At 41.6% G+C, this 20,370-nt stretch overlaps 3 protein-coding genes across 9 annotated transcripts; all 3 read right to left on the bottom strand.

The window, feature by feature from the left end:
• Positions 1–143: 143 nt before the first annotated feature.
• Positions 144–6,800, bottom strand: LOC311494206 (cellular tumor antigen p53-like). Of its 2 annotated transcripts, none has more exons than XM_084553136.1 (12): positions 6,644–6,800; positions 5,589–5,682; positions 5,425–5,500; positions 5,110–5,298; positions 3,885–4,059; positions 3,688–3,800; positions 3,376–3,485; positions 2,585–2,709; positions 2,408–2,499; positions 2,254–2,324; positions 1,946–2,086; positions 144–553 (listed from the first exon to the last, which is right to left on the bottom strand). In XM_084553136.1, the coding sequence occupies exons 2-11, from the start codon at positions 5,660–5,662 to the stop codon at positions 1,990–1,992; spliced, it is 1,122 nt and encodes a 373-aa protein (XP_084409262.1). In that variant the 5' UTR covers positions 5,663–5,682; positions 6,644–6,800; the 3' UTR covers positions 144–553; positions 1,946–1,989. The 2 variants fall into 2 exon arrangements, with proteins under 2 accessions (XP_084409262.1, XP_084409263.1); XM_084553137.1 differs by having other exon boundaries at positions 5,589–5,679; positions 6,644–6,783.
• Positions 6,801–7,512: 712 nt separating this feature from the next.
• On the bottom strand, positions 7,513–18,877 carry LOC311487981 (cellular tumor antigen p53-like). 5 transcript variants are annotated; one of them, XM_084544475.1, is made up of 10 exons: positions 18,852–18,877; positions 11,836–11,944; positions 11,664–11,739; positions 11,054–11,221; positions 10,721–10,895; positions 10,517–10,629; positions 9,638–9,747; positions 8,545–8,675; positions 8,371–8,462; positions 7,513–8,287 (listed from the first exon to the last, which is right to left on the bottom strand). In XM_084544475.1, the coding sequence occupies exons 2-10, from the start codon at positions 11,922–11,924 to the stop codon at positions 8,066–8,068; spliced, it is 1,176 nt and encodes a 391-aa protein (XP_084400601.1). In that variant the 5' UTR covers positions 11,925–11,944; positions 18,852–18,877; the 3' UTR covers positions 7,513–8,065. The 5 variants fall into 5 exon arrangements, with proteins under 5 accessions (XP_084400601.1, XP_084400597.1, XP_084400598.1 ...); XM_084544471.1 differs by lacking the exon at positions 18,852–18,877 and adding an exon at positions 13,264–13,351; XM_084544472.1 differs by lacking the exon at positions 18,852–18,877 and adding an exon at positions 12,803–12,925.
• Positions 14,739–19,045, bottom strand: LOC311488010 (cellular tumor antigen p53-like). 2 transcript variants are annotated; one of them, XM_084544513.1, is made up of 10 exons: positions 18,974–19,045; positions 18,142–18,250; positions 17,486–17,561; positions 17,074–17,262; positions 16,741–16,915; positions 16,520–16,632; positions 16,077–16,186; positions 15,793–15,917; positions 15,619–15,710; positions 14,739–15,535 (listed from the first exon to the last, which is right to left on the bottom strand). In XM_084544513.1, exons 2-10 carry the CDS (start codon positions 18,225–18,227, stop codon positions 15,314–15,316), a joined length of 1,188 nt encoding a protein of 395 aa, XP_084400639.1. In that variant the 5' UTR covers positions 18,228–18,250; positions 18,974–19,045; the 3' UTR covers positions 14,739–15,313. The 2 variants fall into 2 exon arrangements, with proteins under 2 accessions (XP_084400639.1, XP_084400640.1); XM_084544514.1 differs by lacking the exon at positions 18,974–19,045 and having other exon boundaries at positions 18,142–18,353.
• Positions 19,046–20,370: the final 1,325 nt, after the last annotated feature.

A 20,370-nucleotide genomic window follows, 5' to 3' on the forward strand; every position in this document is an offset into this window, starting at 1 on the left:
CGAGCGAAGCCAAAATCGAAATCGAAATTCAATTTAGCGTCCAGCCCTACCACAAGTCTCCATTCATATGGTTTTGCATCCATATTCCTAACATGTAAAGTACTAACAGACACTGGCAGTGTCTCACAGAAGACAAAAATACATTGATTATGTAAAGCATTTATTTTGGCTTTAAGCTTTGAGTAACAAAAACACAAATTAGTACAAAAAGAAGCCGTGAAAAAAGTGACAAAAAATATAGAAAGATAAAAATCTTATACAAAACTATGTTCCTAAAATAATCTATAAAGATACAGAAACAAATACAGGAAATGCCTTTAAAGCGCCTTGTGGGAATTTTGTCTCCCCTTCTGGCAGTGAGGGGAATGACACAAAAATCATCAACAGGACACATGCAGGTGACTCTGCCTCTGGTAGGACAGGGGTCCACTGTACCGCTAAACGAATAGCTACCAGCATGGAAAATATCGCAGTCGTTGTTAGCAGAGTGGTTTTATCCGAGGACAGTGATTGGTCACATTAACCTGAAGTGCTGATTAAATGGCAGCTTGTTCTGTGGGAGGAAAACAGTTGAAGTCAGTTTAAAACCTCATCTTTAAAATCTTAACCCAGTTGCTTGGAATACACAGAATATTAATTTGGGGGGGTGATCCAGCCAGCCCTTTATCTACCAAATCATTACAAAACATGTTCCCTATGAGCATCATTACGTAAAAAGAGGCAACGCTACAGATAATATACAGATACTTGAAAATCTATTTACAGCTCCTTGTAATAAGGAAGAAAAGAAAAACAACAAGCCCCACTGACATACAATTAGTTAACACCATGCTGTGCATTAAGCATTAGTTAGTTTTGCTTTAGACTGGCTTCTGTGTCTTTTCTTGAATTTTACACATACTTATACAGTAAATATAATCAAAACAGGACAGAGTTGGCCTCCCAACGGTAACACATGAACAGGTAAAAGCATTCTGACAGTGTATGAATCGGTCTGGGTTAGGGTACAGTACAGAAACGTTATGGGAGGTAAACATCGATACAGCTTTTACAAGTACGTCTTTATACTCTTTCCAATAAACGGCAGTGACTTGTGTTAAGATTCAGATCCTTTCTACTCACATATATGCTTCAACTCAGAACGGTCTTAACTGAATAAAGGTCCAGTGCGTGGGAGTCAAGTGAACCTATTAGCATGAATGGAAAACTGTTTTTTTTTTTAAATTAGGATGTGAATGATGGTGCTTTTGTTAGCCTGGAATGAACTCTTCACATCTACAGAGAACAAGAACTCTTCCATCAAGTACAGCCATGTTCCTACAGTAAGTCATACAAGACAAATCAACACAGAGCTATAGAGGGGGCGGGGGGGTCATTTTTTAACTCACCAATGCAGGGATTCAAGTAACTGCTATGCTCAACCTCTCCACTGGATGTCACTAAATCCTACACACTGGACCTCTACGTGTTCTTTTGTCACTCAATGAAGATTGTAACGATATTCAAAGCAAATGTCATTTAAAAACCAAGACGTAAACTCTTTAGTTAATCCCTGACTGAATTGGAGTAAATGCATTATAACCGACAACATGATTAACATAAAATGTTGAAGTCAAATTAAATAAATTCCCTGCAAATTGTAACACTGATTAAATCCAGTCCCTCCCCAGTTTAGGTGGCAGCCCAACATCTGGTTCTAAGCAAATCAAACTAGGGTTTAGATCTGAGTTATTTCCCAGGATCTTCAAAAGCAACGAGAGCAGTGAGGAGAGGACCAGCCACTTAACTGGACGAACTGCTCTCCCTCGCATAATCCATTCAACCTTTATTTGCATATGTGGAAAAAAAATAAAAACAGCACAACACTGTACAGTACAGTACAGTACTTGATCAGGCAGTACAGTTAAAGGATCCAACTCATGACATGTAAAAACTTGAAACAAACCGATGGCTTGGAAGCATATAGAGACGATGAAGGCAACTTGACGCTCAGTCGCTGTCACTTTTGTCGCCTTTGTGCAGGAGTCTCTTTCCATTCGTGGGCTGAGGAAACGCACTTTTCGTAGCGGCCTTGGACTTGGCTTTGCTGTGGAGACAATGTTGGACAAAAAACACTCAGTCTACATTTATTAAAGGAGGTGTGACAGATATGGGCTAAATGAAATGGCTTTTTATGACTTAGAGTTGATTGATATAATCCTAGAAAAGGTGTAGCTCTACTCAAATTTTTTTTTTAACGGGGTCTCATCTTACCCATCTTTGTCAAGTAGCTCCAGGCCATCATTGATTTTTTTCAGCATTTCATAACGCTCACGCCCGCGAATCTGCAGCAGAAATTAAAAGTTATCCAAACAGTACACAAATCAAGTGAACGTACTCAGATGTAACTGCATGTATATTTACTTACGTGCAGAACAAACATTTCTTTGTCCTCATCCTCGGTACTCGAGGCACATTTGGACTTCTTCGCAGTAGCTGTATCAGGAGGAGGGGCGGTCTCTAACACACAAAGGTGGGGTTAGCAAGGAGAGCAAAAGCAGGAACAGAAACTCAAATCAAATTTAAAGCAACAACAAAAACATACTTCGTTTTTTAGTTTGTTTGGTTCCGTTCTGGGTCTTCTGCTTGTTTTCCTCCTCAGTTTTGCGGTCCCTTCCTGGGCATGCGCAGACACGCACCTCAAAGCACCTCCGTCCCAAAACCAGTCCCCTGGAGAAGGAAATCAAATACATACAATATGAGAACGCTTTCCTGCGGTCAATAAAAACCTCATAAACCTCTTGGAAATGCTCCCCTTTTATTTCCTTGGGTCTGCTGCGGTGAAGCAACCTCACAACATGATGTTGCCACCACCACCATGGTCTAGTCTGATTTAATGTGACTGTGGCTTTCTCTAAAGCTTTAAATGGGGAAACACCAGTGCAACCTGTACAAGTGGTCGCTTTAGACTCCCTCCCATCTCTTAACTCTTTTAAAAGTAGGTGTCTCGGTGGTCTCCCTCACTAGTTTCCTCTTTGCACAGTTACTCGGTTATTGAGGACAGCCTTCATGGTGTAATTTTAACCATAAATACTTTAACCATAAATAACCAGTGACCTGGTATTCCAGACCTGGATGTTTTCATACTACAGCCACATGAGACACGTTCAAAGATTGTGACATTACTAGCACCATTTGGCTGGAATTCATTCACACTGAAGAGAGTGAATACTCATGTCATTATTTATTTAAAACAAGCCACCTTTTACTTAATTTGTAAAAAATCTGTTGTCACTTAAAAACAGTAAAATGTTTTCTGTAAATTCTTATTCTCTGTACATTGCACTGCCTCCTACATATACCAGTGCTCCACTTTCAAAGGGTAACAAGACTTACTCTAGAGTTTCGAGGGTCAGGATGGTGAGGATGGGTCTGCGGTTCATGCCCCCCATGCAGGAGCTGTTGCACATGAAGCTCAGCAGGATGGTTGTCATTTCGGACCCCAACTAAAACAGAAAAAAAAAAAAAAAAACATTTACAGTAAGACCGTTTGTGACAGTAATCACATTATGTTATTTTTATATTTTCATGCTGTAAACATTTTAACATTTTTGTTGGTAGTAATGCCACTCTACAGTGATCACATGGATCACAGTCCTATTAAATGCGTAATAAAATATTACTGTAAAATAAAATGGACAGTTTTACCTGTGGGGGCTCATAGGGGACAGTGACGCTCTGCCTCTTTGTGTGGACATCTTCGTAATACTGGGCAGACTGAGTGCCCTCCACTCTGATCAGATGGCTGCGATGCTCAAAAGCTAAATGGGAAAACAAGGTTAGGAAGAAATAAAATCACAACAACATATCCAACAACCATTCACCATTTGAAATGTTTTCCCTACCGTCCTCATTCTGATGGTGGGGACATCTACGGACCACATCTGCCACGTGCTCGGTCTTCTTATAAACTGCTGTGGCCCTGAGAACTGCCCCTTGAGGAGGCTCCTTACCAACCAGGATTTCAATTGGACTGGTCTTCGCAAGCTGGCAAAATAGTTTATTCAGACACTCCGAAAACTAAGAGAAAGCACAGGAAGGAAGTCAAACATGTTAGCATCAGTGCAACTATATGGAGACACATATAAAGGCTTAAATCACAAGCACTGCTGCCTCAGTAGAAACTATTACGTAAAGACTGAAGCTAAAACACTTTAAAAAGTGATCAAAAACTTTCTACACTAAAGAACCTAAAACTTTGATACTTGTCAAGTTATTTGACCAGTAAAACCAGATTCGTCAAATTAAAATGTGATATTCTTTTAAAACTTGCCTTTGTCCGTTTTTAACCCTTTCTCATCTGAAGGGAGACCGTGTGGGAACATGCCCCGTCATGTCAGGGCTGTGCTTTACCAACAGACTACACCTCTCTCACAGACCAGGCCGTAAGTCGCAGGAGGCGGGAGTATCACACAAGACCACCCTAACCTCGACTAAACTGGCCAACCATATTGCACTGACGGGTGACTCGGCAAGGAAACACCAACACCATTGGCTCTTTCAATACAGTGACCGACTCCAGACTTTAAAAATGTAGCGAATCGTCACAATGAATAAGATTCCACATGAACGCCACCAGGAGTATACGAAAGAGTGGATTTTAAAATGCAGTGATGAGGTAAGATATTTATTTTATATCTTATTCAAAAAAGGTTTTAAAACGTTACACATCGAGTTATAACTGAATAATAATTTTGTGGGTTAAATCACCTAACTTAGATTACTACAGTAAAGTTTAACTTTTAAAGTTCTCTATAGATGAATTCAACGTCATCCACTGAAATTTAACAATTTCCTAGATGAGAGTTTCTTCATATTAAATGTCTACTATCGACAGAAGAAATTAAGCTGAACACTGACTATTGCCTAAAATATGAGCAGCTGTTAAAAAAATAAAAAATCCCCTTTGTCTCAAGCAGCAGACTTCCGCTCCCTGCCATGTTTGGTTGCATGATATGTTGGTATTTCGGTAATTTGCCTCCCACTGAAAAGTTATAACCCTATAAAATGACCTGCAGCACAATTACCAGTCTGTTTAAAAATATTTAGTTTTTACATTACATTACTTACCGTGGTGGTGACAGACTTGGCTACACCAGAATCCTGAAAACGAAGCTGGAAACCATACTCTCCTGGGTAGTCCGTAGTGACAGGGACGGTGAAGGCCGGGGGAGTGACACTGTCGGCAGCAAAAGGGTCTGCTGGTAGTTCGAACAGCTTCTCATCAAATCCCTCGGTAAGCTCTTGATCATTCAAGAACTGTGAAAATAAACGTGTTCAGATTGAAGTTACTATCATTATTAATATTCAATCTCAACTTACGCTCTCTTCTTCCATGATTTAGTGTAATATTCCGCAGCAAAAGGTACAGATATTCACACTTACAAACAAATTCATTGGACCATTTTGTCCTTGGGTGTCCTCCGTCTTAATCGGAATTTCAGACAGGGAAGGAGTTACTCTGCAAAAACAAACACACACACCGACATGAACGCTATTCGGGAGATGGCCGACGTTTTAAGAGATGCGAGAATGAAAACTTTACTTACACATTCTGCCACAGCTCCCTGAAAGAAGGGTCCTGACTCAATGATAAGCTGCCAAAACCTGGCTCCTCCATCATTAGTTTCCCTCCTTTCACTGCTGACACAGGAAGTAAGAGCAGGAAGTAAGCACTTGAGTTTGGCTGGGGAGGTATGCAAAAACAATCAAAATCTCCACATGGTCAGCTCCATCAACTTAAATTAACCTTTTCTACTTTTTTTTTAAAAACAAAATAAAAAAAAATAGACAACATCAACATTTCCAATAATCCAAAGTCATGTCTTTATGTTTAGTTAGGCCTAAAGCACAAAAACAATAAACCTAATTTACACCTACAGACACAGATTTATGCAGCAAATCTCGGGCCAGGTATGACGAATAAAAACAAATGCAAAGAAAACTCGTTTGAGGACATAAAAGTAAAAAAACAACGACGAGGATTCAGACATAGTCTGTATTATTAAAGTCTCGCTGGTGAATCAGAAATAAATTTCAAACGAGAGTTGCTTCAAAACTGCCAACGAGAGTTTAGAAAAAAAGTAGGCCTCTCGCCCGAAAATGTACCAATGCCAGCTAAATGTTAACGGGACGGATGTTAACTACTACCTAATAAAACAAATATTGTTAGAGAAATATTTCACACGTATAAAAGTTGAAGTAAACCTCAATTAATAGACTTCTTTAACACAAACACTCAAGTGAACGTCGGCTAGCGTCCATTTTCTGCATAGCAGTAGGCCTTTGACCAACTGAATGAAGCTAGCTTCATTTCACCACCGAGTCGACACTTTTCACTATAACTCGACGAAAAAAAACAATATTTTTAATAAAAATGTCTTTAAAGGCAAGTACCTAAAGACTTCAAAACAAGGAGTCGGAGTTTTGTGTTCGCTAGCTTGACTGGAGCTAGCTTAAGGAGCTAACTACGTTAGCACGACGTTGCGCATTCGACCGACTAACGTTAGCTAGCTAAACTGCCGTAAAACTTTGCCTATGGTGCAAATAAGTTGCTCTCGGGGGGTCGCCTCAATGAATGAGACGTATGTGACTATACATCTACCTTGAAAGTCCCGCTGTCGCTGTCCAGACAAGATGAGTCACTGGTGACCGCAAAGGAAACGAGCTGAAACTGTCGAAAAAGCCAAAATATTTTGAGATAACGCGGAGCACGTTGTTGTTGTTGGGGATTCCCACAAAAAGAAAGGAGGCGGGGCCAGCTCTTAAAGCTGCACAGTGACCAATCACAGAGCGAGCTGCTCTCCTGACGGTGACATCTCACTGCTGCGTTCACGACTGTAGGAAATGCTTTGGCATTAAAGAGTAGCGGAGAAAATTAAGTTGCAAGAAACAGGGACTTTGCTGGAACCTAAAAATATTTAACGATATTATCGGCAAAATGGCGTCATGTTTTATTGCGAAAATTTCTGTTCACGAATAAGATCACTCAAAAGTTGCAAGCCATCGAGAACATTTATTTTGTGTGTTTTTAAGTTTAGCGTAAGACATTACTCTTTGTTATATAATAAGAATAAGAAATACAAGCCTATGTGGTACCACACAAGTGGCTTTGACATAAATAAAGTCTTCATATTAAAATACAGCCTGATGCATTCAGTACAAAGTTTGCTGGCCCGTAATGAGCAGTCGGAAGCCACGTACAGTAAATGCACCATAACAGAAAAACGAAACGTCAACTCTTTCATATATTCATGCCCCGCCCCCAATCCTGACATCAGATTTGCACCCCTGCATATACTCCTTCATTTTCTGTAACCGCTTGTCCTCTGGAGAATTTAAAACCCCAAAATGTTTAGGAACTATTATGTATCCCAGTTTATCTAACTTCTTTATTATTATTTTTCATTCTTAAGTGTGTCAAATTGGTGATGATGCATCTTAAGAGGGAGGAAAAAAGTTCACAACATTGAATCACATCATTCGACATGAGTTTATTGTTCTTCAAAAATAAGTGGACATTATATAACAGAGCTCATACAACTGGACCAAAGACTAAATTTGGCTGTCTGCAAACCTCTGGTTCAGAGCTCAGAGATTGATAAATTGTTGATTTAAAGAGGAATCTTAAAATGTAATCACATCTCTTGTGAGTCTGTGCTCTTGCACTCCACAATCAAAACCAGACACCTCTTCTGTACTACTCCAGTGTTGCTGGTCTTCTTCCTGTGCGCTCTCCTCTCAGCGTCAGTCCAGTGATAGTGAAGGTCAGGAGAGCTTCCTGCTTGCGTCTCCACCTCTGTTGCAGGACCTCAAGATCAGCCCATGGGGCCTCTCTGCATCTGTATCCCTTCTGGTGGATACAAGAGGACGTATGTGTGTGGATGTCACTCTATCCCAGCTGGATGGACAACACTAACTTCAATGAAAGGAGGACAACCTCCAGGACAGGACATGACAGTTTGATCACTTTGGGCTTCTCCTTTTCATCTAATAACTCTATTTTTTTTAACTCGCCGTCAAGGTTTTAGCTGGGTTTGTTTCCATTTGGTTCAGCATTTTCTAGTTGTGTGTCAGTGAGCTGGAACTGAACCTGTCGCTGGTTCACTGCTTTTGCATCCTTGCACCATTGTTTATAGGCACTGACCACTGCAGCCCGGGAACATCCCACGAGATCTGCAGTTTTGGAGGCACTCAGACCGAGTCGTCTGGAAATCACAATTTGGCCCTTGTCAAAGTCGCTCAAATCCTAAAAAGATAATCAGTGTTATTCAGGTCACCTGTCAGTCATCGTAATATTACGGCTGATCAGTGTCATCTATATTTACTTACACGCAGATCAGAAACATCCTTGTCCTCTTCCTTCGCACTCAAAGCACATTCGGACTTCGTTGCAGAAGTTGTGTCAGGAGGAGGGGCGCTCTCTAAGACACAAAAGTGATGTTAGCAAGGAAAGTGAAAGCAAGAACAGAAACTGATATTTAATTTAACTCAACAAAAACATACTCCGTTTTTTCGTCTGCTTGGTTTTGGTTCCATTTGGTGTCTTGTCCTTATTTGCCTCATCAGTTTTGCGGTCCCTTCCCGGCCACGCACAAATACGCACCTCAAAGCAACGTCGCCCCAAAACCAAGCCCCTAGAGAAGCAAATGAACAGCAGTCAGGGTCAACAGGTTTTCCTGGGCTGCACAAACAAAATCGGCATCATCTTCCTCCTCCATGTACGCTCCAGACAAAAAGTATTCAAAAAAAGTGAGGACAGATCAAAAGATGAAATATGAGACAAGAGATCAACATTACTGCTGATGAACTCTTTTGTTGTTTTGGGTCATTATTTTGCTGCATGATGAAGGATCTGGCTGCATCTTTATTTAAATCGTTACACAAAATGTTTCTGTAGACTTCTGAGTTCGCTTTGCTGCTGCCATCACGTGTTACATTAAGATAGAGAAGATTAATGAGCCCGTCTCAAAAGAGGTCATGTAAGGCCAAGCCATGACGTTACGTGTTCGGGATAACAAGCAGATCATTTCACTCTCCCTTCCCATCACTTTGCTAAAGGTCAATCTTTGTACCATCCGTACATAAAACTTTGTCCCAGAATATCTGAGGCTTGTCTCTGTACTTTTTGGCAAATTCCAGCCTGGCCTTTCTATTCCTGCCTCTGTACTTTAGTAGATGAAGTCTTCTGTGAACAGCAGCTTGTGATAACTTCACTCCTGCCCTCTGGAGGTTGTTGCTGTCACCGACAGTTGTTTTAGGGTCGTTCTTTACAGCTCTCACAATGTTTCTGTCGTCAACTGCTGCTCCTTGGTCGCCTGTTATATTTATTACACCACTGATTTCTTCAGGAGATTCAAAATGGTTGTACTGGCTTTGGCCGATGTTTGTGCAATGGCTCCGATTAATTTTCCATCTTTTCTCCACTTCACAAATTTCTTGCTTTTCACCCATAGACAGCTCTTTGGTTTTCATGTTGGTCACACCTCTAACTATAAATACATTCTGCACAGGCAAAAGAAATGCATCAGTTCTTACTCTAAACCTACATTTGCACTATCTCGACCCTCACTATCTCTGAATAAAAAGAAACACTTACTCCTTAGTTTCAAGGGTCAGGATGGTGAGGATGGGTCTGCGGTTCTTGGCCCCCATGCAGGTGCTGTTACACATGAAACTCAGCAGGATGGTCGTCTTCTCTGAGCCCGACTGAAATAAGAATAAGTACACATTTTAATTTTCTGCCAAATGAGACTGAAAGAACCTGAAGTAAAAAGGGAACGAGACCATTTGTAAATTCGCAATTTCTATGCTCCAAATGTTCACGTTCTTTTCAGTGATTATGAGGATCACAGTCCTTTTAATTATGTAATTCAGTTTTAGTGTTGTGATGATCTCTGGTGTCATAACCTGGTTGTGTTATGAGAGTAACCTCTGTCTCTTCTGCAGGTAGCCAAATGATCTGGAGCACCTGTGACGCCCAGTGTGCCAAGGTAACATAGGTCCAACCTGTCTAATCAGGATCTGTCTGCTCTTCTTCTCAGGCACTTCACATTCCTGTTTGGTTCTTTTCATTTAGGTTATCCATATGTCTCCTACAAAATTTGCACACATACTCTTCACTCATGCACATCATACACATCATACACTGCTGATTTTACTGACTTCCACATCTCATATGTTGATTCTTAACTTGGCACATTTATGTGGCAAAATTTGGTGAATAAATAAAGTATTGTTTAATCAAAATACTGGTGTGTCTTCCTGTTTTTGTGGCCAGGCCACGACTGTGTATATATCACAAAAAATTAATTTCCATGCGGGTTTCAGTTTTTCGGGAGTTCAGTTTTTTGGGATAAACAACGACATCAAAGTAAAAGACAATGCTCATAAAAAGCTGTAAAGCTGCACTGTAGCGAATGGGTAGAAATAAAAGTAGAAATATTTGCCTCTGCTGAAAGAAGCGGGGCAGTTTTACCTGAGGAGGCTCATAAGGAACAGTCACACTCTGCCTCTTCGTGTGAGGGTCTTCAAAATACTGAGCTCTCTCGTTGCCTTCCACTCTGATCAGATGGCTGCGATGCTCAACAACTAAACGTAAAACAAGGTTAGGAAAAATTTAAATCACATCAGAACTATTTTGATCACAAACATATGCATCACTTTTTAAGTGTTTTCTTACCATCTTCATCCTGATGCACAGGACATCGGCGGACTACATCTGCCACATGCTCGGTCTTCTTATAAACTGCTGTGGCCCTGAGAATTGCTCCTTGAGGAGGCTCCTTACTAACCAGAACTTCAATAGGACTCTTCTTGGCAAGCTGGCAAAACAGTTTGTTGAGAGACTCTGAAAACTAAGAGAAAGCACAGGCAGGAAGTCAAACATGTTACCATCAGTGCAACTATTCAGAGAAATATTTAAAGGCTGACATAACGAGGTGTTGTCTCAGAGCTGCTTGAGTAGAAACTATTATATAAAGACTGAAGATAGGATACAATAAGGATTACTTACAGTACTAGGGACAGACTTTGTTGAGCCAGCGTCATGAAAGCGAAGCTGGAAGCCATATTCTCCTGGGTAGTCGGTTGTTTCTGGGACGGCCAAGGCAGGGGCAGTAGCACCATCTTTAGTTGACATCCCTGCAGGCAGCTCCAACTGCTTCTTTTCAAACTTTTCAGTCTGTGAAAAGAGAGACGATCTGCCTCAGTATTTACAGTTGAGCCCTGAAGTTTACATTATTCAATAAAACTAATTGTTTATCGACACCACAGATTCAGCGTTAGCAAAGTATATTTTTGGCGAGTCGGTTAGGACATCTACTTTATTCATGACACGAGTCATTTTTCTAACATGTGTTTCCAGACAGATTACTTCATTAAGAATTCACCAAATCACAATTTCAGTGGGTCAGGGGTTTACATAGACTTAGTTTTAAAAAAGTGCAATCAATCCCGGAACAACACCGAATGACTTTTTGAAGACTGTGGGCGAAATAGGTACAGAAATATTTCTATCTACAGAAAAATGCACTGAACATCCTGACAGGCTGCCCAGCAAGGAAGAAGCCACTGCTCCATGGCCTCCTTAAAACAGCCAGAGTATTGTTTGCCGCTGCACTTACCACCTCATCCTTTTGTCCAGCTTGCCGTTGAGGCTCCTCACTCTTGGTAGGAACGGAGGCGATGGGGACAGTTACTCTGCAGAAACAAACATAAACCAACACAATCACTATTGAGGAAGAGACGGACATAAAACTGGCATTTAGAGTCACTCACTGTGAAAACTTTACTTACAGATTATGCCACATGTTCCTCACAGAGTCCTGAATTGTTGGCAGGTTTTGGTTCCCTTGCACATTGTCAATATTGGGCTCCTCCATCATCAGTTTCCCTTCTTTCACCACTGAGAGAACCAGAAGGAGCGGAAATGCAGGGGGTTCAACAGGTAGTAAAGACTGTTGTTGGCAGATGGTGTATGTAAAATCACAGTAACTGGCCAGTTGTATCAGGTTAAATCAAGTACAAGGACTAAAAGTTTATTTAGAGAATATTTTCATTTGTCCTTTAAAAAAAAATATATACAACCATCATAATTTTCCATATCATTTGGTAAGTTTGGCCGAAAGCACAAAAGCCAAGATATCTGATTTTCAACTATTAAAAGTGTACAACACAAGTGGAAAACGACAATGGGATTTGAAACATACTTTGTAGTATCTTAATACTGCAGATGAATCAGAGCTAAATCTCAAACATTGGTTGCTGCCACACCGAATATGTAGGCCTTTCCTCCGAAAAGTAACTACTACCCAGTAAACAAATATCCTTAGAGACATATGTCACACATAAACTTCGAAATTAACAAATGATGAGTCGACTTCTTGATCAGAAACACTCACGTGAACCTTAGCTAACGTCCATTTTCTCATAACTGTCGGCCCACAATTGAATGAAGATAGCTTCTAGGAGTCGACACTTAGCGATACCTGGACGAATAATGCTGAACGAATAAAACTGTATTTGCATTATGTGCTCAAGTCCAAATAACTATCAGCTGTGCACAAACGGGTCAGTTGGCAATTACAGTCCTGCGTGGTTTTGTACTCTCTAGCTCGGGGTTGCTTTAAGTTGCTACTTACGTTAGCACAACATTGTGATATGAGACCCATCAACAATAGCTAGCTAACTGCCGTAAAACTTTCCGTGTCGCGCAAATAAGTTGCTCTCGGTGCGTATGATGCATATAAGACTACTCGGCTACCTCGTGTGCCACGCTGTTGGTGTTCAAAGCAGGTGGGTCACTCCAAATGTAGCGTACTGACAGTTTAAAATGGTAAAAGTAGTTAGCATTATCTGTTTTGGGATCCCTGCAGAGAGGAAGGGGGCGTGGTCAGGGCGTGTTCTTCTTCTTCTTCGGGTGTTTTTGGCCAGTTTTGAGGATACCGTGCGTGTTACTGCCCCCCGCAGGAATAAATTGTGTACAGCGAGCAATGATTTAACATTAAAAATACAATACACTAGGATCTAACAGTCTCTCTTATTAAAGTTTTTTTTTTTTTTAAATCTTTGTTTTATTCTTGGTACATTCCAGGACAACAAGCTTGTGTCTTCTGTCCTTTCCAAAAGGCACTTGGAAGCTGGAAAGGTGTTATCAGAAACAGTACGTTTTGCCCAAAACTGCAGACTCATCTTAATGTGCGTGAGGTACAAGAGTATTCTTACCATTTCTGCAAGCAGTGCTGGAATTGAAGATTTCTGAAAGCCAAATAACAGTCTCAAAAACCTTTGCTTGCATAATTTTCCGAGCACTAATTTTGCAGCAGAGCCACATAACACCCATAATCAAGTACAGATCCCATCGGTGCTTAACGCACTAAACACATAGTCTCCCTCACATCCAGCAAGACTTGCATGACACTGAAAACTTTCTTGCATTTCTTAGCAATTTTTAAGTCAGAAGCCAAGTAAGTCTTTCATTGCACAATCTAATATCAGATAACTTCCCTCTCTGACCCGACGCTGCCTGTCTCACGCCGACAGCGACCATACAGCTCAACACCTGCCATCCATCACGGGGCATGATTTTGAACTGGCTGACCTCGCCAAGCACACACACACACACACATACATATATACAGGTCATGACAAGGAGGAACAGTATTTACACAAGCTGGGCGAGTCACGTGACGTCTGCGTCTTTGTGGCGGTGTGACTCTTCTGGTCGGATAACGGTAAAAACAAACACACAACCAGCCACCTCAAGTTTGGGGACAACACAGGTGACATTTTGTTCAGTTTTCTGTTGAAAATATTGACTGAAGGTAGCCAAGTTGTGTATTTATGCCATTTTCTGAATCTGTAGCTCTATCTGTGTTCTTGTCTCTCTCTGTTTGAATTCATGTGACAATATTTTAAAAAAAAAAGTCTCCCACTGGTTGCATATATAACTACTTAAACTACGTTGACAGAGGCTCAACACAAATGTTCTGATGGTGTAAAGTTTCTCTGCATTTAGTCAGAGTCACACATGACTGTGCTCGAGGCCCTGGCTTTAGTTGAGTGGTGTCAGGTTCTTCTCTCACCGTTTCTCAATGTGCGTATGAGGACAGCAAAAGGAAAAGGCGACGGCGGCCAGCTCCAAGGAGAGAGTGGCGTGAGGTGGGGGTTGAGTCTGAAAGGGGCGGAGAGGAATCCTTTGATTAAGCCATGTAGTGTGGATATTTTTCCACCGAGCTCTTTGGCAGATCTCTACTCTTCCCACCCATGTAAACCCTCCCACTACACACGCCCCTAATACACCTCCCGTATCCTAACTTCAACCTGACCACACCCACACTGCTTCCACAGGTGGCACGGCCCAAATTTAGCATCCACCTGTTGCCTGCAGGAGGAGGACCGAGCTTTGTTGTGTGCAGGGAGGGTTTGTGGACCAGGGGGGTGGGGTGAGAGTGAGATGTCGAGTGTGACCTCTTTGGCATGTGACCTGAAATAGAAAAGGATTTATGACTGTGGAGAAGAGAGACAATGGCAACTAGGGCAGCAAAGACGAGCCCCTCTTTGCTGCCCATGAGAAACGTTGAGTCACGGCGGTGGACTGTGACTTCCCACACCTGTGCAACCATGTAGCCTCATGTTAACCTTTAAATAGATTCACAGATATAGAGGTCCAGATCAGATTGGCAATGATGCAGCTCAAGAGGAAAAAAAAAAAAGTTCACAACATTTAATCACATTTTGCTGCATGAGTTTATTGTTCTTCAAAAATAACAGTGGACATTATATAACAGAGCTCATACAACCAAAGACTAAATTTGGCTGTCTGCAAACCTCTGGTTCAGAGCTCAGAGATTGATAAATTGTTGATTTAAAGAGGAATCTTAAAATGTAATCACATCTCTTGCGAGTCTGTGCTCTTGCACTCCACAATAAAAACCAGACACCTCTTCTGTACTACTCCAGTGTTGCTGGTCTTCTTCCTGTGCTCTCTCCTCTCAGCGTCAGTCCAGTGATAGTGAAGGTCAGGAGAGCTTCCTGCTTGCGTCTCCACCTCTGTTGCAGGACCTCAAGATCAGCCCATGGGGCCTCTCTGCATCTGTATCCCCTCTGGTGGATACAAGAGGACGTATGTGTGTGTGGATGTCACTCTATCCCAGCTGGATGGACAACACTAACTTCAATGAAAGGAGGACAACCTCCAGGACAGGACATGACAGTTTGATCACTTTGGGCTTCTCCTTGTGATCCAAAATTTCCGTAACTCGCCGTCGAGGTTTTAGCTGGGTTTGTTTCCATTTGGTTCAGCATTTTCTAGTTGTGTGTCAGTGAGCTGGAACTGAACCTGTCGCTGGTTCACTGCTTTTGCATCCTTGCACCATTGTTTATAGGCACTGACCACTGCAGCCCGGGAACATCCCACGAGATCTGCAGTTTTGGAGGCGCTCAGACCGAGTCGTCTGGAAACCACAATTTGGCCCTTGTCAAAGTCGCTCAAATCCTAAAAAGATAACCAGTGTTATTCAGGTCACCTGTCAGTCATCGTAATATTACGGCTGATCAGTATCATCTATATTTACTTACACGCAGATCAGAAACATCCTTGTCCTCTTCCTTCGTACTCAAAGCACATTCGGACTTCGTTGCAGAAGTTGTGTCAGGAGGAGGGGCGCTCTCTAAGACACAAAAGTGATGTTAGCAAGGAAAGTGAAAGCAAGAACAGAAACTAGTATTTAATTTAACTCAACAAAAACATACTCCGTTTTTTCGTCTGCTTGGTTCCGTTTGGTGTCTTGTCCTTATTATCCTCATCAGCTTTGCGGTCCCTTCCCGGCCACGCACAAATACGCACCTCAAAGCAACGTCGCCCCAAAACCAAGCCCCTAGAGAAGCAAATGAACAGCAGTCAGGGTCAACAGGTTTTCCTGGGCTGCACAAACAAGATCAGCATCATCTTCCTCCTCCATGTGCCAGTTCTTACTCAAAACATAAAGCGGCACTCCCTCGACCCTCACTATCTCTGAATAAAAAGAAACACTTACTCCTTAGTTTCAAGGGTCAGGATGGTGAGGATGGGTCTGCGGTCCTTGGCCCCCATGCAGGAGCTGTTACACATGAAACTCAGCAGGATGGTCGTCTTCTCTGAGCCCGACTGAAGTAAGAAAGTACACATTTTAATTTTCTGCCAACTGAGACTGAAAGAACCTGAAGTAAAAAGGGAACACAAGAGATCACAATCCCAAGTTCTTCTCAGTAATTACGAGCATCACAGTTTCGTAATACTTTTAAGTATTAAATATTAGTGTCTATGTCACAAAAACTCATTTTTATACACTAAACTAGTTGGTTTCAGTTTTTTGGGATAAACAACGACATCAAAGTAAAAGACAATGCTCATAAAAACCTGTAAAGCTGCACTGTAGCGAATGGGTAGAAATAAAAGTAGAAATATTTGCCTCTGCTGAAACAAGCGGGGCAGTTTTACCTGAGGAGGCTCATAAGGAACAGTCACACTCTGCCTCTTCGTGTGAGGGTCTTCAAAGTATTGAGCTCTCTCGTTGCCTTCCACTCTGATCAGATGGCTGCGATGCTCAACAACTAAATGGAAAACAAGGTTAGGAAAAATTGAAATCACATCAGAACTATTTTGATCACAATCACATGCATCTAATGACCATTTATTTATTTTTTTAAGTGTTTTCTTACCATCCTCATCCTGATGCACGGGACATCTGCGGACTACATCTGCCACATGCTCGGTCTTCTTATAAACTGCTGTGGCCCTGAGAATTGCTCCTTGAGGAGGCTCCTTACTGACCACAACTTCAACAGGACTCTTCTTGGCAAGCTGGCAAAACAGTTTATTCAGAGACTCTGAAAACTAAGAGAAAGCACAGGCAGGAAGTCAAACATGTTACCATCAGTGCAACTATTCAGAGAAATATTTAAAGGCTGAAATAATGAGGTGTTGTCTCAGAGCTGCTTGAGTAGAAACTATTATATAAAGACTGAAGATAGGATACAATAAGGATTACTTACAGTGCTAGGGACAGACTTAGTTGAGCCAGCGTCATGAAAGCGAAGCTGGAAGCCATATTCTCCTGGGTAGTCGGTTGTTTCTGGGATGGCCAAGGCAGGGGCAGTAGCACCATCTTTAGTTGACATCCCTGCAGGCAGCTCCAACTGCTTCTCTTCAGACTTTTCAGTCAGCACTTGTCCATTCATAAGCTTTGAAAAGAGAGACAATATACCCTGAAGTTTACATTATTCAATAAAACTGATTATTTAACGACACCACAGATTCAGTGTTAGCAAAGTATATTTTTGGGAAGTCGGTTAGGACATCTACTTTATTTATGAAACAAGTCATTTTTCTAGTTTACAGATAGATTACACCACTAAGAATTCACTAAATCACACTTTCAGTGGTATTGTTTGCCGCTGCACTTACCACCTCATCCTTTTGTCCAGCTTGCTGTTGAGGCTCCTCGCTCTTGATAGGAACGGTGGCGATGGGGACAGTTTTTCTGCAGAAACAAACATAAACCAACACAATCACTACTGAGGAAGAGACAGACATAAAACTGGCATTTAGAGTTACTCACTGTGAAAACTTTACTTACAAACTATGCCACAGGTCCCTGAAAGAGTCCTAAGACGGTGGCCATAGTTCAGAAAAAAAATAGGCCTCTTGCACGAAAATCTATTAATGGTGTTTACCACTATCTAACAGAACAAATATCCTTATAAATAATTTCTTTGTCTAAAACCCTCCAGTTAACGTCGGCTAGCGTCCATTTTCGGCATAGCAGTAGACCTATAACCAACTGAATGAAGCTAGCTTCACTTCACTATAACGCGATAAAACAACTTTATTTAAATAAAAATGTTCTTAAAAGAAAGTAACCATGGACTTATAAAGAAAGGTTCAGAGTTTCAGTGTTTGCTAGCTTGACTGAGGCTAGCTTTAGTAGCTAGTTACGTTAGCAAGGCCGACTAACGGTTAGCTCGCTAAACTGCCGTAAAACGTTTTCTCATCGTGCACAGGTTGCTATAGACAATAGACGGACGTGGGGGGAAAAACAGTTACTTGGAGTGAAAACTTACACATTAAGCCTCAGGTCCAGCAAAGCGTCCTGATCATGTGGCAGGTTTTGGTTCCCTTGCACATTGTAAATATTGGGGTCCTCCATCGTTAGTTTCCCTCCTTTCGCCACTGAGAGAACAAAGAAAAGAAGCCAGAGAGGAAGAAGCGCAGGGGATCAACAGGTAGTAGAGACTGGTGTTGGTTGATGGTGTATGCAAAATCACAGACACTGGACAGTTGTATCAGGTTAAATCAAGTACAGGGACTACATTTTCAGAGAATCCGTTAATGTGTACTTTAAAAATAAAAAATAAAATGACAACCACCATAGTTTTCCATGTAACTTGGTTAGTTTGGTCTAAAGCACAAAAGTTAAGACGATTTAAAATTATTAAAAGAGTAATTGGCCCGGAAAGTAACTACTATCCAATAAAACAAATATATTTAGAGACATATTTCACACACATATACTTTGAAATTAATGAATGATGATCAGAAACACTCAATCTGAATCGTGGCATTCATTTTCTGATAACTGAATGAAGCTAGCTTCTTTTTTTACCACCGAGTCGACACTTTTAACGATAACTGAATGAATAAAGCTGTACTTGCAGTATATGCTCAAATGCAAATAACTTGTCAACTGTTTACAAAGGGGTCAGTTAGCAATGCTACAGTGCTGTGTCTTTGTGTACTCTCTAGCTTGGGGCTGGTTTCAGTTGCTACTTACGTTAGCACAACACTGTGATGTGATACCAACTAACATTAGCTCGCTGACTGCCGTAAAGCTTTCCGTGTCGCGCAAATAAGTTGCTCCCGGTGCGTATGATGCATATAAGACTACACATGTACCTTGTTTGCCCCGGTGTTGGTGTTCAAAGCAGGTGGGTCACGTTAGTAGTTATGTTTCCTTAGATACCAAGGCGTCTCAACAAAGCACGCTGCAAACTTCTTCTTCGTCTTTTGTTTTAATGGCGGTTGTCCAACCAGTTTAAAGGTGCACTACCGCCACCAACTGGACTGGAGTGTGAAACATGAGATTAAACCAAACAGAAAAAAATACACTCCTGATCAAAATTTTAAGACCAGTCGAAAAATTGCAAGACATTTTGCACTGTTGGATCTTAAGAAGGTTCAAAGTAGTGCTTCAAAATGCAAAAAGAAGAAATGGGAGTGAGACAAGCAAAAGATTTGAGTAAGCAATTTATTGCAAACAACCATTAAACTGAAATAGGCTGTTCATCAGCTGATCAAAAGTTTAAGACCACAGCCTTTAAAAGCCCGAATCTTCGCAAAAATGTGGATTCAGTGTCATTTTCTGTCAGGTACCCACACTGTCATGACCTCCTGATGGCAAAGGCAAAAAAAGCTTTCTCTCTTTGAACGCGGTCGGATTGTTGAGCTGCATTTGCAGGTTGGACGCAGTAAGACAGTCATTTTAAACTTCTTAAAAGATCCTGAGGGTTATGGGAAAAAAAAGTCAAGTGGTAGACGCAAAAAAATTTCACCGGCCCTGAGCCGGAGGATCCAATTAATTGGCTGTCCGTCAAGACACGGGATGATCCTCGGCCCAAATTAAGCTTGTCACTGGTGCCAACTGCAGTCCCATAACCATTAGACGGCATCTGCAAGAGAAGGGTTTTAAGAACAAAAAACTTCTTCAAAGAAGTTTCTCCTTCAACGGCACAAAATTGCCCGTTTGGAGTTTGCACGAGAGCACCAAACATGGGACATTGAAAGGTGGAAGAAAGTTTTATTTTCTGATGAGAAAAAAATTAACCTTGATGGTCCTGATGGCTTCCAACGTTACTGGCATGACAAGGAGATCCCACCTGAGATGCTTTCTACACGGCACAGTGAAGGGGGCGCCATCATGATCTGGGGTCTTTTTCCTTCAATGGAACGATGGAGCTTCAGGTTGTGCAGAGACGTCAAACGGCAGCTGGCTATGTGGAGATGTTGCAGGGGGCATCCCTCATGACTGAAGGCCATCGTCTGTGTGGTAATGACTGGGTTTTTCAACAGGACAACGATGCAGTTCACAATGCCCGCCTGACAAAGGACTTCTTCCAGAGAAATAACATCACTCTTTTGAACCATCCTGCATGTTCCCCTGATCTAAATCCAATTGAGAACATTTTTGGTTGGATGGCAAGGGAAGTTTACAAAAACAGACACCAGACCCAGACAGTGGATGCCCTCCGTGAAGCCATCTTCACCACTTGGAGCAACATTCCCACTAGCCTCCT

This window comes from Chelon labrosus (assembly GCF_963514085.1).
Source record: "Chelon labrosus genome assembly, chromosome: 1".
NCBI lineage: Eukaryota > Metazoa > Chordata > Actinopteri > Mugiliformes > Mugilidae > Chelon > Chelon labrosus.